The 12864-nt window shown below is 59.0% G+C and overlaps 2 protein-coding genes across 2 annotated transcripts in view; both read right to left on the bottom strand.

Moving 5' to 3' along the window:
- Positions 1 to 432: 432 nt before the first annotated feature.
- Positions 433 to 7368, bottom strand: MOGAT3 (monoacylglycerol O-acyltransferase 3). The gene is given in 8 exon segments (XM_024745282.1): positions 433 to 2940; positions 3023 to 3234; positions 3811 to 3901; positions 3904 to 3982; positions 4289 to 4491; positions 4779 to 4859; positions 4949 to 5041; positions 5320 to 7368. Coding segments are annotated over 8 exon segments (1014 nt in total). The 5' UTR covers positions 5420 to 7368; the 3' UTR covers positions 433 to 2785.
- A 1127-nt stretch (positions 7369 to 8495) lies between these two features.
- PLOD3 (procollagen-lysine,2-oxoglutarate 5-dioxygenase 3) overlaps positions 8496 to 12864 on the bottom strand; it is a 9790-nt gene continuing 5421 nt past the window's right edge. The window contains exons 11-19 of the mRNA XM_024745382.1: positions 12514 to 12618; positions 12275 to 12400; positions 11878 to 12019; positions 11687 to 11800; positions 11432 to 11500; positions 10857 to 10961; positions 10203 to 10349; positions 9893 to 10018; positions 8496 to 9551 (exon numbers count right to left, since the gene is read on the bottom strand). Of these exons, the coding sequence (XP_024601150.1) occupies positions 9396 to 9551; positions 9893 to 10018; positions 10203 to 10349; positions 10857 to 10961; positions 11432 to 11500; positions 11687 to 11800; positions 11878 to 12019; positions 12275 to 12400; positions 12514 to 12618 (1090 nt within the window). The 3' untranslated portion in view covers positions 8496 to 9395. The remainder of the gene's footprint in view (positions 9552 to 9892; positions 10019 to 10202; positions 10350 to 10856; positions 10962 to 11431; positions 11501 to 11686; positions 11801 to 11877; positions 12020 to 12274; positions 12401 to 12513; positions 12619 to 12864) is intronic.

Here is a 12864-nt window from a genome sequence, read left to right on the forward strand (position 1 = left end):
GGTGTTGGAGGAAAAAGTCACTAGTGGCCGAAAGGAGATGCGATCACACCCTAATTCCTTCTCTTTCACCGGAAGACTCCCCTCTGCCACCAGAAACGCTTGGATTGGTCCAACATTCACCCACCTCTAGTTTCCTCAACCAATCAGAATTGAAAGTTTCCCAACGTTCCAGTTTTTTCATGTCCAAGCTACAGGTGGTGTTGCATTCTTCCCTCAAAGGCTCAAATATGGTTGTCTTACTGAAATTTTATCGAATATTGTTGTTTGACCTAAATCCAATCATTTATTAGGGGTTACAAGACGGCGATATTCTTAATCTGTCATTCTGGGGTTTTGTTTCCCCCCCAAGCTGGAATATGCCTATAAAAGGAAACTTGTTCTCTTCTACTATGATTACCCTTAGAGATAGTTTGTTGAAGGAAAGACCGGATAAACGCTTACATTTTCCCCTTTATTTGTTAACTGTTCAAATAATGTGGTGGTTCCTCAGCATCCTTCAGTGGTGATCAATTACTACTTTCAGACCGTTATGAACACACTGATTTTAAACAGGCTTAATGTGGTGCGATCCAATGCTGTTATTGCCCTTATTAATGTTGAAGCTAGCCAACTTTTTTGATAAATTGATGTTTTAAAGCGACACAGAGGATCGTGCTAGATCTTCAGGAAGCACTACGTGGATGCAGAGCACGTTGGCTGGTCAAGGGAAGTGCGTCTTAGAAATTCCCCTCTGGGGACTTTCCTGGCGGTCCAGTGGTTAAAACTCCGCGTTTCCAATGCCGGGGCCGGGGAGCTGCTTCGATCCCTGGTCTGGGAATTAAGATCCCACATGCCACGGGGTGAGGCAAGAAAAAAAATCCCCTCCAGATGACAAAGAAGGGCAGGGTCCCTCCTGCGCAAGGGGAAGCCTGAGCAAAGCCCAAAGCTGAGAAACAGCCTGCTTTGCAAGAACAAGCAATTCTGGGTTGCACCCATCCTGTAGGTAGGGGCTGGCCAGCCAGGGGAGGGCTTTAAACAGGAGAGCGACACATTGGCCTTGTGCGTAGAGGTTGCCCTCTGGTGGCCACATGGACAATGGCAGGGAAGGAAGAAGGCCTGCCAGGAGGCAATGAGCTGTGCCCCTAAGGCATATATTCATATATTTGTAAGTTAGACTCTTCCAGATGGGAGGAGAAACCACACAGTGCTGGGGGTTATTATCCAGATACACGTCAGGAGAAATGGGACAGGTAACCTTGACGGCTCTGTACTGTGGAGTCCAGAGCTCTTCAAACTACAATAGATCCTTTAGGCAGTTTAGTGATCCATCTTTTCTCTGTGCACGTGGTACCGGCACTTCCCCAAAGAGAAGATCCCATAGCAAATGTTTGTCACCGCCCAACCTGGAACATTCTTTGTCTAATTTGCACAAAGTCCACGTCTCGGTGGATGCAGTCCCCAGGCAAAAGCAGACAGCACTTTTGTGTGTCTGGTACCCTGTGTGTCTACAGGGTAGGGCTCTGTTTGTGGGGTGCCTCAAATGCTGTGCTGAGGAGTTCACACCTTCTGACAATGAGGATCCGGTCCCAGTGAACAGGAGGAATGACATGATGAAAACAGCGTTTTAGGGAGAGCATCTTGCCAGCGTGAGAAGGTGTTAGATGGGAGATGAGAGGCAAGACCCCTCCTCTCTGAGGAGTGATCCCAGAGGAAGTCCACGGGAGGGATGGGGGCCTGGAGTAAGAGAAGCAGCTAAGAAGCACTTAGAAGAAGACAGGAGGCCAGGAAGTGTGACTGGGGTTCTGGAAGGTGGGGAGAGAGGAAGGCGGTGAGGGTGATTCTGGCATCCCTAGCATGTTACCGGGGAATGATAACGTCTGGTGGCAGTGGGCAGTGCAGGATATTAAGCTCCTCGGATACGCAGATGCTATGTTTTGTCTACAGATGGGTTGGCTTTTCAGGGCTGCAAGGACTAGCAGTAGGGGAGGACCCACTGGGGCTGGAGCTCTGGAAGAATGACCAGAAATAGGTCTGTAGAAGAGCCCACATTAGGGTCTGCATGGGTGGCAGGTGAGTGGGGATAGCCCCGGGCGCAGGGCTGAAGTCTGACCCAGTGGGATTCTCACTGTCTGGGGCTGGAGCTTCCGAAACAGCTGTAATGATGCTGTAATGGACCCTAACCTCCTCCAGCCTGCTGGGTCGACTCCTCTACCCATTCAAAAGGCTCGTCCCCAGCCCAGCCCCATCCAAGTGCTGACTGCTCTCTTCTTTCTCTGAAAAGGCTTCCAGATGTTTCCTCCTGGCTCCATCCTGGGTGAGTGGGCACCCACCCAGCAGAGAAATCCAAGGGTAGAGATGGGTGGGAGGACGATGGCTGACAGTTCCCCTCACTCCATACACAAGGACGCCAGTGCAGCCGTCCCACGAGCCTGAGTACATCTCATTCACTTCCCAGGACAACCCCGTCTCTGTTCAGTGGATGAAAAATCAAGCCGTGCCCTTGTGATCTGTGCACTTCTCTGTGTTGTATTTCAATAAAAATTAGAAACCCTGCAACTCTGAAGTAGGTAGCCCCGTGTTATAACGAGGAAACTGAGGTTTGAAAAGCTTAAGTGACTTGGATAAGGCTACGGTCAGTTGCTGGTGGAGCTGAGAATCCGATGGTGGGCATCCGATCCTATGAAGTAGTGGTGTGAGAGAACTACCTTTTATTGGTGCAGTAGCATGGCAGTAGGGGGGGGTCTCAGGGCACTGGGATCGGGGGCTGGTGGGGCTGGTGAGTGTGGGGGGAGGGGTAAGGCCGGGGCTAGATGAAGGTGGGGCGAGTGGAAGCTGGGACACTGCAGCTTTCCTTGTGCTCGTCAAACAGCTGCTCCAGAGCCTTCACGTAGAGCACGTGAGAGTGGTCAACCTGTTCCTCAGTGGGCCCGAGACACTGGGGCACCGGGATGGGGCAGCCCACTGAGGGGAGAGGGGAGACACAGGTGACGTGCTTCTTACGAAGCTGATGGCAGCCTTCTCCCCTGGAGACGGGCACACTCACCCACAGTGGTCATGGGCCTGGAGAAGGGCCCCAGGCCCCAGGAGTCGGCTGAGAAGAGACCACAGCCCCAGAAGATGCAAGGAGAAAAGCCCAGGAGCTTCTTGAAGCCCAGCATCTTCTAGCACAGATGCTGCCACAAGTCTGGGGCAAAAGCCTTAACTCTGAAGATATCATTCTCCCCAAAGGAGTACACGGGCACCAGAGAAGTGCCGGGAAGGGGCGGCAAGAGAGAAGACGGGGTGGTCAGATCAGTGTCTCAAGGAGTGCCCCAAATTCCTCCCTCGCGTGATTCCACTTCCCAAGGCCATTTGAAGCAAATGACAGTGGCTACAAAAGAGATCTGAAAGAGGGATTTACATTTCTTGAGGAAAGACTGTGTACTGGGACTTCCTATATACATCTTCTCACACAGTCTACAACTGCAACATGGTGGCCAGGTAGGTATTAACCCTATTTCACAAGTAAGGAAGCGTGCAAGCATTTGCCTTTGAGAGGGTGTCATAAAAGAATTTGAACCAAGGGCGTCTGAGCCCCGGGGTCCTGTGACTTGCACTGTGATCCTGTCTCTCTCCGCCTGGGAGGAAGCCTGGGGAACTGGCACCGGTGCTTGGCACAGAGGAAACACTCAAGGGGCAAGAGCGCCCTCTAGGTGTGGTCACGGTGTAAGCTCTGGGGACACACAGGCCCACCTACAGGGGTGCGGTGTGTAGGGACAGACAGTGTAGACCCCCAGATGCACTGTGACTTCTGAACATTCAGGGCAGCACCCCTGGGCACCCACTCACACATGCCTCAGTGCCAGGTGGACAAAGCCTTTCCGATTCTGGACAGTGAGGCAGTGCTCTCCTGGGATGGCATACAGGGACTCGTGGGCCCCCTAACCAGGATGACCACAGCCTGCCCGACGTGAGGCTGTGACAGAATAAAAGCCAGGCTCTGGCGGTTCACGGAACATCCTCCCGCAGGCACGAGGAGGTGTGGGAACAGTCACTACCCCGTCCTTGGCTCCCTAGTCCCTTACCCCACCCCTTAGCCTAGGAAGGGTGAGCCCCCCATCCCTTTCCTTCCAAGCTCCCCTACCCCTGTGCCCATGTCAGTGTGGCCTACAGCACCTCTCCCAGCAAGGATGCAGGACGCTTGCTCCAAAGCCATTCACTGACGCCCACTGTGAGCCTGGCCAATGTTCAAGCCAGGTCCCTGGGCTGAATGGTGGGTGGGGGCCACTGTGGGGGGTGGCTGCCTCCTCCCCTTAGCTCAAGACTCATCAAAGGATAGAAGGTAGCCTCGGTAGACTGGGAAATGGAAGAGGCCATTCAGCATGGCCGTCAAGGGCCGAAGCCTGGGGAACTGCTGGGAGAAGCTGGAGCTCTCAGTGGAGAAGTTACAGAGGATTCCCATGGCCATGATCCCATGTGGGTGAGCGACCAGCAGGTAGTTCCGGTCAGGGGGCAGCTCTACTGTTTTCACCGGTTTTGGGGGCAGTGGGCGGGATGAGGGGAAGAAAGCATAGACAGCAGGATACCAGCTGAACAGAATTCCCTCCACACCAACAGACTTAACTTAGGGTTAGAGTTCAAGGTCCTACGATGGGGTCAAGGGCACAAGGGGCCCCCTCTGGGACACCATCCCACCCCTCCCCCATTGCCTGAACTTAGGCCGCTGGGGGGCTCAGACTCCAGCATAGGGAGGGGTGAGTAGGGGGGGTACATAGGGGAAAGGGAGGAACCAGAGCATCTCCTTGGAGGGTGGCCTGTTGCCTTAATGGGAAAATAATCCCTTAGGTGCTTCCAAACAGTGCAGTTCCTCATCCACTCAGAACGCCTTCCTCCTTGGGCAGACAGATGAGGGTGGGAGAGTTCCTGGAGGCACCATTTATCACCTCTCACTACTTGGGTCCTTGTTTAGTGCTCACCTGGGGGGCGGGGTGTGTGTCCCGGTCCAGGAAGAACCACACCAAGTAGAGAACAGAGAAATACCAGAGCGACGTGAAGAGGAGGAAGAGAAGGGAACAGAAGGGGCCTGGGGGAAACATGGGAAAGAAAAATGAACTACAGCTTTTGAAACTCCCGTGGCTCCTCCCCTCCACCCTCACCAATGAGATCACTGGCCATCTCCCAGCTGGACCTCTGGCCCCTCCCCCTTCCCTTGACCCTCGGACATCCTGGCAGGTGGGGTTCCAGCCTTTCTCCCCCCACCCTCCCCCTTGTCTCCTTCCCCAGTGGACCCCGGGCACCACTCACCCGTGAAGAGGAAAGTGCGCACGTAGCAGTAGGCGCTCAGTATAGTAGGCGCTCAGTATAGTAGGCGCTCAGTATAGCAAGCGCTCAGTACTTCTAGCCGCCGCTTCTTCAGGGTTTTCATACTGCGGGAGGGCGGCGGGGCTGTGGAGACTCCCATTCGCTCCCGTTCTGCCAGCAGGGCTCCAGGACCCGGAGGACAAACGATGAAGATTTCGGTACGAGCCGGGGAAGCCTTTCTCGTCTGAGTGGCCACGCCCCTGGGGCCTCCCGGGGTTGCTTGTAGAGGGCTGTGTGGATGGGGAGACCTTGGGATCCGGAGCGCCACAGGTCTTCACACACTGATCTTTGAACTCCAGACGGTAGGTCTGGGCTGGTCGCTGGGCGGAGCTGGGAGCCGGGGTAGGGGCCGTGCGTTGGAGGTCCACCCCCGCGTGCATTAGGAATCGTTGTGGGGAGCGGTCGCAGAAGAAGCCGGAGAGCCCACCGACTGGGTCCCAGACGAGACTCTTTGATCTCGAGTGCGGCCGGCAGATACTGGACGCGCGCCCCGGGTGTGTTTGCGGGTCTCCGGGAGTGTCTAGTCCCCTCCGAGGCCCGGCCAGGCGCGCGGCCTTGCCCCGCCAAGTACAAACACACACACACCGCAGGTCTGTACCCACCTTTAATTTCAGTCCCCACCCGCAGTCACCGAGGGCACCGGTGGGGGCCGGCGGCGCGTCTAGGTGGGGGGAGGTGCCTGTCGGCGGGGACGCCAGAGCGCGCCATGTGCTCTTTCAACAGCTGCTTGAGCCGCTCCAAGTAGACCTCGTGCTGCGCGTCCACCTGCGCCCGGCTGGGCCGCGGGGTTCGCTGCGCCGGGATCGGGGCCCCCACTGTGGGCGGAACAGGAGGCCAGAGGGATGGTCGCTAGCAGCCGCCCGCAGGTCACCTTCTCGCTCGCCGCGATTAACTGGGACAGAGTTCAGGGCTGGCGCGTTTGCCAAAGGCAGCCTGGAGGCGTGGCCGGAATCCAGGATTTCACGCCCCAACCGGGGGGACCTTCACCTCCGGCGCGGGGAGGGTGCAGAGGCCTTCAGCCGGGGAGAAGCAGGCGGGCGGGCCGGATAGCGGAGCGGGTAGAGGCCGGGGCTCGCCGACGGTGTGGATGGGCGTGCGGAAGGGCAGGAGGAGGCCCCGGGGGCCGTGGAACAACGGCAGGGCCACTCTCAGCAGTGGCTGCAGCGCTTCCTGTGTCCTTCGCACCCATGAGCCCGGCGGGTTCGGGAACTGCTGGATGAGCTAGTTCTCCCCGAAAGAGAAGACTGGCACGAGGGAGGCCCTGGGGGAGCAACTGACTCCAGACCCCGCCCGGCGCGCGCTGCGCTCCCTCCCGGGCAGCGCTGCCCTCTTCCAGCGCCAACTTGACAAATCTCTTCTGATTCCGGATTCGCAAGCTCAGCGCTCCGGGCTTTGCCTCCCACGCCTCCAGGGGCCCTCCCACGGCCAGGAGGCCCCCGGGCAGGGACAAGAGATAGGAGGCGCTGGCCTTGTCCGAGGGCACTGATCCTGCGAGAGAGGGCAGAGGCCGGGCGACCTGACGCCTGATTCTTCCAGAAAAGAGGGCGCAGGGCTCTGGGAAAGTAAGTAGAGGTGGGACCAAGTGCCCGCATGCGGGAGGAGGAGGGCAGTTAGGAGGTGACAGCAGGGACTGGGGCTTCTGAGACCCAGCGCTCTCCTCACCAGCACACATGATGTAGTCCCTGAAGACAGGGAGCTGGAACCAACAGGGCAGCGTGAGCAGGTGGGGCTGGAGGTGAGGGAAGAGGTGGAGAAGCCAGTGGCCTCTGTGCAGAAGTTGCTGCAGGCCCCGCTGACCAGGACCCCGTGAGGGTGGAAGCCAAAGAGGTAGTTCCAGGAGGGATCCGGATCTGCGCTTTTAACCAGCTGGGGGACACCCCACTGGGGAGCTGACATTGGACTTCGGGGGTGAAGGTCCCGAGAGTCCATTCTGAAGCCCTGCTCCCAGCCAGCTCACCGTTCCCGAGCGCCTCGCGGAGATGGGGAGGTGGTCACGGATATGTCTCCGGATGGCCCAGTTGCGGACCCAGGCAGAGCAGCGGCCCCCTGCCCCAGGTGTGTTTCTATCTCCACGGAGTCAGACCAGGTCGAGGACCGCTAGGATCCAGGCCCGGCCCAGGAATACAGGAGCAAGGCAGCCAGGCACACCTGGGAGGGAGGTGGTGGCAGTGCGTGGGGGGTTGTGGGGACTCAGGATCCAGAGGTTCGAGTCCCAGGTCCCCCGTTTTCCCCCTTCCCTGTTCCATGGTTTCAGGGGCATCTGTCCAATCTACATCTTTCTCCCTCTCTCCACCCCACAGACCCCTGCCCTGCCTCCCTCCCTCCCGTACTGGAATGGGGAAGCAGAGTGCCAGGTGCAGGGTTCCTCAGGTCTTCAGGGACTCAGTGAGCCCCCCAAAAGGGGAAGACCCATTGCAGGACGGCAAACACTTGGAGGCCCCGGAAGAGGTGGCTGGAGGAGGATGCAGAGGGGAGTCACCCAGGAGCCACCACGGCAGTGAAGCGTACCTTCTTTGACCCAACCCACTGGTCCTGACCCCTGGCCTGGATTCTGCCCTCGCTTCCGCCCCCGCTGCTGACCTGCACATTGGAGCATTGTGAACCCCGGCATGGAAGGGTTAACCACTATTTGGGCTCACAGGGCTGTGACCAGTAGGACCGAAAGGAAAGACCAGGGCTGTGGCTTGGAGCCTCGGGGCGAGGAAGGTGTTTAACTTTGTGGAAGTCAGGACCGGCTCCCTGTGAGGAGCAGGGTTGGGAGAGGTCTGGGCCAGCGGGGGTTGCCATGTGTGTGTACCCCGAAGTGCAGAGCTCCCCATTTGTCACCCGGACCTGGCGCCTAAACGGTAGGTGACCTGCAGGAGGATATATTCCCTAAGGAGTAGCTTAGGCCTCTGTGGGGAGACCTTCAGAGGGAAGGGTTTTATGGGAGAGGCTAAGGATTGGGGAACCCCTCCAAGAGAGAGCCCACTGGTCTGTGGGCATATCCTCCAGTGGGCTGGGGCCAGTCCTCACTGTGACCGTGGCCCTGTTTAACATTGACCAGAGGCCTGCAGAGCCAGCACTTTTTCCAGGTCAGGGAACGTCACTTGTTTTTGGGTTTTTTTGGCTGCACCTTGCCTTGTGGGATCTTAGTTCCCTCACCAGGGATGGAACCCATAGTCCCTGCAGTGCAAGCCAGGAGTCCTAACCACTAGACCACTAGAAGTCCCGGCAAAAAAAAAAAAAGTCCCAGTCTTGTCTTCTGCAAGGCTGCTTCCCATCACGCCTCTTCCAGGAAGCTTTCCTGGGCTGACCCTTAGGATTCCCCTCTCCTGATTCCACCTAACAGCTTAGACGCAAGAAGCCACAGTAGGGTTCCAGCCTGTCTTCCCTCAAAGAACACATGCCCCCAGGGGGACTTACTTCCCCAGCAATGTCCCTGGAGCTCAGCTTACGGCTGTGCCGCCCCACACGTCATGCACTGGAGAAGATGCCATCAGGTGAGGAGAGAATCGGGGAGGAGAGCTTGGGGGCTTTGCACGGGTGGGGATGGGGGGTTCTCACCTCAGCCCAACAAGGGAAGTCCTTCTTTCGGTCTGGCCCTCGTCACGTCCTCCCCCAGCTCTGGCAATGACAGGGAGTTAGACGTGGGAGCCAGGGAAGCTTCCAGGCTCCCACTCTGCTCTAAAATCATGTCTCTGTCTTTTCTTTTTCTCTGTTCTTTTCCTCTGGAAAACCCCGGGTCTCCCCTCTACACTGGGTGGCGGGAGGGATACGGCGTCCACAGGTAGATGAAACAATAAATGGACTCAAGAATTACAAATCCTCTTTTATTGAGAGGGAGACTGAAAAACAATAATTTATCACGTGGTGAACACCCAGAAGCCCTCTCCCCGGGAACTCTTGGGGGCTGAGGGGTGGAGCAAGGGGGCTCCCTGAGCTTCCTGAGGGCCGCGTGGTGGGAAGCGAGGCGACACATTCAGTCCCAGGCACACGGAACATACACCCAGGAGGCGAGGAGCTGGACAGACCCCCTCCGAGGAGGGCGGCACAGGAAGGCACAATGGCAGGGAAGCTTGGGCAGTGGTGGAGCGTCAGGGGTCCACAAAGGACACCATGATGTAGCGAGTGCCCCGAGTGGTGGGCAGCCCCTCGTGGTAGTGGGTGAGGCGGCCAGGGTGCAGGAGCCCCCAGCCCTTCCGTGGGGACGACACCACGCAGTCGTAGCGCAGGAAGCGGCAGCCACCTCCCTGGGAAGACGAGAAGGGGCAGGAGTGCAGAGTGAGCGGAAGTGGGGACTGGGCGGCGGGCTGACAGAGCGGGGAGAGCCTGACCGGGGGAATCAGGGAGGGAGGACACAGGTTTGGGCATCAGCAGATGGGAGACCCAGGAGAAAGGGTGAGGCTGCCAGCCCGGAAGGGGTCCAGAAGAGGATACCCACGAAGTCACTGAGAAATATAAAGAAGGTAGACAAGGGGGAGGGAGGTGACCGAGGGGTGTGTGTAGGGATGGTAAGGGGGCGGGACACAGGGTCCTGCGTGTGGGGAGGGGCCCTGGGGGCGCCCTGAAGTGGAGGGCAGTAGGGACTCACCTCATAATCCAGGCCCTTGTGGTTGAGGGCGACATTGAGGGTGAAGGTGGATGAGTCGTGATGTGGCCGCAGAGAGGGCTGCTCATCTGGCCGGTAGCGGACCACAAAGTTCATCACCGCCCGGGTCTGTGACAGGGACACAGGAGGAGAGGCTGGAGGGATGGCCATCAGGTCCGGGGAAGGGGAGGGGTTCTCACTGGTACCTGCGGGCGGCCTCCCCCAGGGCTGCCCTCCTGTAGGATCTCATTTTATGGGGCTGGGACGGGGTGTGGGAGGTGGAGGTGCAGGGGTGGCGAGTGCAGCGGCCCACCTTGGTGTGGTAGCCGGGGAACAGGCTCTCGGTCATGGGCCCCACGTACGTCCGCAGCAGCTGCAGCCACTGGTCCTCATAGCCCACCTGCTTCATGTGGATGTCCACGGTGGGTACGTTCTCGTAGCCTCCAGCCAGCCTTGAGTCCTGTGGGCAGCGGGCACTGAGCCGACAGGGCAGTGTCAGCCTCCCCCTTCTCTTGCTCCCAGGCCTTAAAGCCTGTGTTCCCTCCATCTGGAAGTCTCGACCACTTCTCAGCTTGCCTCGCTCCTCCTGTCCTCTGAGTGTCAGCTAAGACGTCACCTCTTCTGCGGAGCCCCTCGGTCCCCCCACGTCTGGGTCAAGGGTCCCTCCTGAGCCGCCCGCAGCACCCGGGCTGCCCACCACAGCCTTCAGAAGCTGGGTTTCTGCTGCTGCTGACAGCGGGTGAGACCCAGGAGGGCAGACCCAGGCCAGGGCTGGCGGCTAGGACCCACCCTGTAAATATTTCTTGAACGAATGGATGAGTGAGTGAATACAGCTGTGCCTCCTGTGGGCCCCTCCCCCTTGGGGACCCCTCTTTGCTCCCACTCTCTGGATTCCATTTTCCCTCAATCAGGGAAGTTTCACCTCCGTCCTCCTGGGGACCCCCTCCCCCCTGCCCCAGCCCCTCACCTCATGCCGGCCTCCTGACCACTGGCCGTAATGCTCCGTTTCTTCCACCAGCTCATCGCACATTTGCTCAGACAGCAGAGGGAACCAGTACACGTCCGGGCAGGGCTGCGGACGGGCGGGACAGGGCGAGAACAGCAGGGCTGGGTCATGCTCGGGGAGCGGACAGGCAGCCAAAGGAAGGGAGAGAAAGCAGGGAGCAGAAAGGGAAGCCAGGAGATGAGAGAATCTGCAGGAATGGGGATCTGAGTGTGGGGATGGGCCAGGAGGCGCTGGGCCAGAGAAGGTGGGAGCAGTGCTGAAAACATGGCGCAAATGGCACGGGGGTCCTGGAGCCCCGGGTTCTGGGATAGTGGTTTTCAAACTCATCTTAAAAAGTATCATTTCACCCATACACCAATATACCCAACAGACAAGAGAGGACCACCCAGATTAATGCCAGGATGGGGGCTGCAGGCCTATCTGCTCTGCCTTTGCCCTCAATGCCTGAGCAGAAAACCCTGAGGCACCACTAATCCAGGCGGTGGACCCAGGGGGTGATGGCCATGCGATGGGTCGGGGTCCTGCGTGGGGCTCACCTGTTCCACGAGTCCCTCCCCTTCCAGGGCCCGGCTGTAGTTCTCGTGAATATACTGCTCCTTCCAGTCCTGGGGGATGGGGGGAGGTGCACCTTGACCCGGGCCCTCTTCATTCCATCTGCTCCCGCCCAGGAAGCCCCCTCCCCAGGCAACAGGAGAGCCTGCACAGCACGCATGAGCGTGCGGTAGGTCTGGGGCATCCTCCTTTAGTGAAGGAGGGGAAACTACCTTCTGAGCGAGGGGCCGCCTACTCACCAGGGGGTTGTCGAAGATCTGCCAGAGGTCAGGGTGCAGGTGGTCTGTGTCATACCGGGAAGTGGCCAGGAGGCGCCCAAATTCGTGCTGATTGCTGAGGTGGAGAAAGATGCCCTGGAGTGGAGGGAGGGTGTGAGAAGGGTGACAGGGAGCAAGGGCCTTGCCCCGCCTCGAGCCCCAGGCCCACTCACCTTATCCCGCAGGCTCTTGCAGAAGGCCATGTCTGGGTCAGTGTCACTGCCCGAGAACACCTCCCTCTGGGGCAGCTCCGTCCTCAGGGTCTCCCCGCGGATCACATAGGCCTGGGATATGTAGGGCACATTCCACACGCCCCTGGAGGCGCCCACACTGGGGTCAGCTACGTGGGCGAGCCCCACAGTCCTGCCCTGTTCCTCCCAGGGGCCCCTTGCCTCGAGGGCTGTGAGCTGCTAGGTCCCACTGGCTTCCCCCGTCAACCCTCTCGTGCCCCCCCTGCACGGTCAGTCCCTGCCCACAGCCCCCACTGGGCCCCCGAGACTGGGGCTTGGCGGCAGGATGCAGGGTCTCCGAGGGCCCAGGCCGGGGCAGGGGAGGGGCTTCAGGACTCACGCTCGCTTCCGCTGCACCAGCTCCACGTAGTCCTCGGAGCGCGCGTAGTACTCATCGGGGCTCAGGGCTCCCCAGAAATTGGACCACAGCTTCCCGTGGCGGGACAGCATGGGCGCTATCACCTTCCTGTGGACGAGCAGAGGTGAGGGCAGGGCGGAGTTGTGCCCCACGCCCAGGGGAGGAGGGGGGGGTTCCCTGGGGACTATCTGGGGGCCCTCTGGCTGAACCAGCTGAGTGACCTGTTCTCTTCAATGAGCATGCGCAGGGTCTGCGGGTTGCTGATGACCGCGTCTGCGTCCAGGCTGAAGTAGAATTCACACTTGGGGTCCTGCCGACAAATGTCCCTGGAGGTGACAGACCAACAGACAGATGAGCTGAAACGGGAGCAGGTGTGGGGGGAGAGGGGACTGTAGAGAGGGTGGAACTCCCCCTACCCGCTGAGGAGAAGAGGAGGAAAGTGGGTAGAAGCATCAGCAAGAGGACAGCAGGGAGAAAAGGACTGGGGGGGAGGGGGAGGGCGGGAAAGGGGGAGGCCGAGGCCTCTGCGCCTCCTCCCCCGGGACCCCCAGATTCTTCCATCTGTGCGGGGC

The sequence above is a fragment of the Neophocaena asiaeorientalis genome, unplaced genomic scaffold, assembly GCF_003031525.2.
Source record: "Neophocaena asiaeorientalis asiaeorientalis breed wild unplaced genomic scaffold, Neophocaena_asiaeorientalis_V1.1 scaffold461, whole genome shotgun sequence".
NCBI classification, from domain to species: Eukaryota; Metazoa; Chordata; class Mammalia; order Artiodactyla; family Phocoenidae; genus Neophocaena; species Neophocaena asiaeorientalis.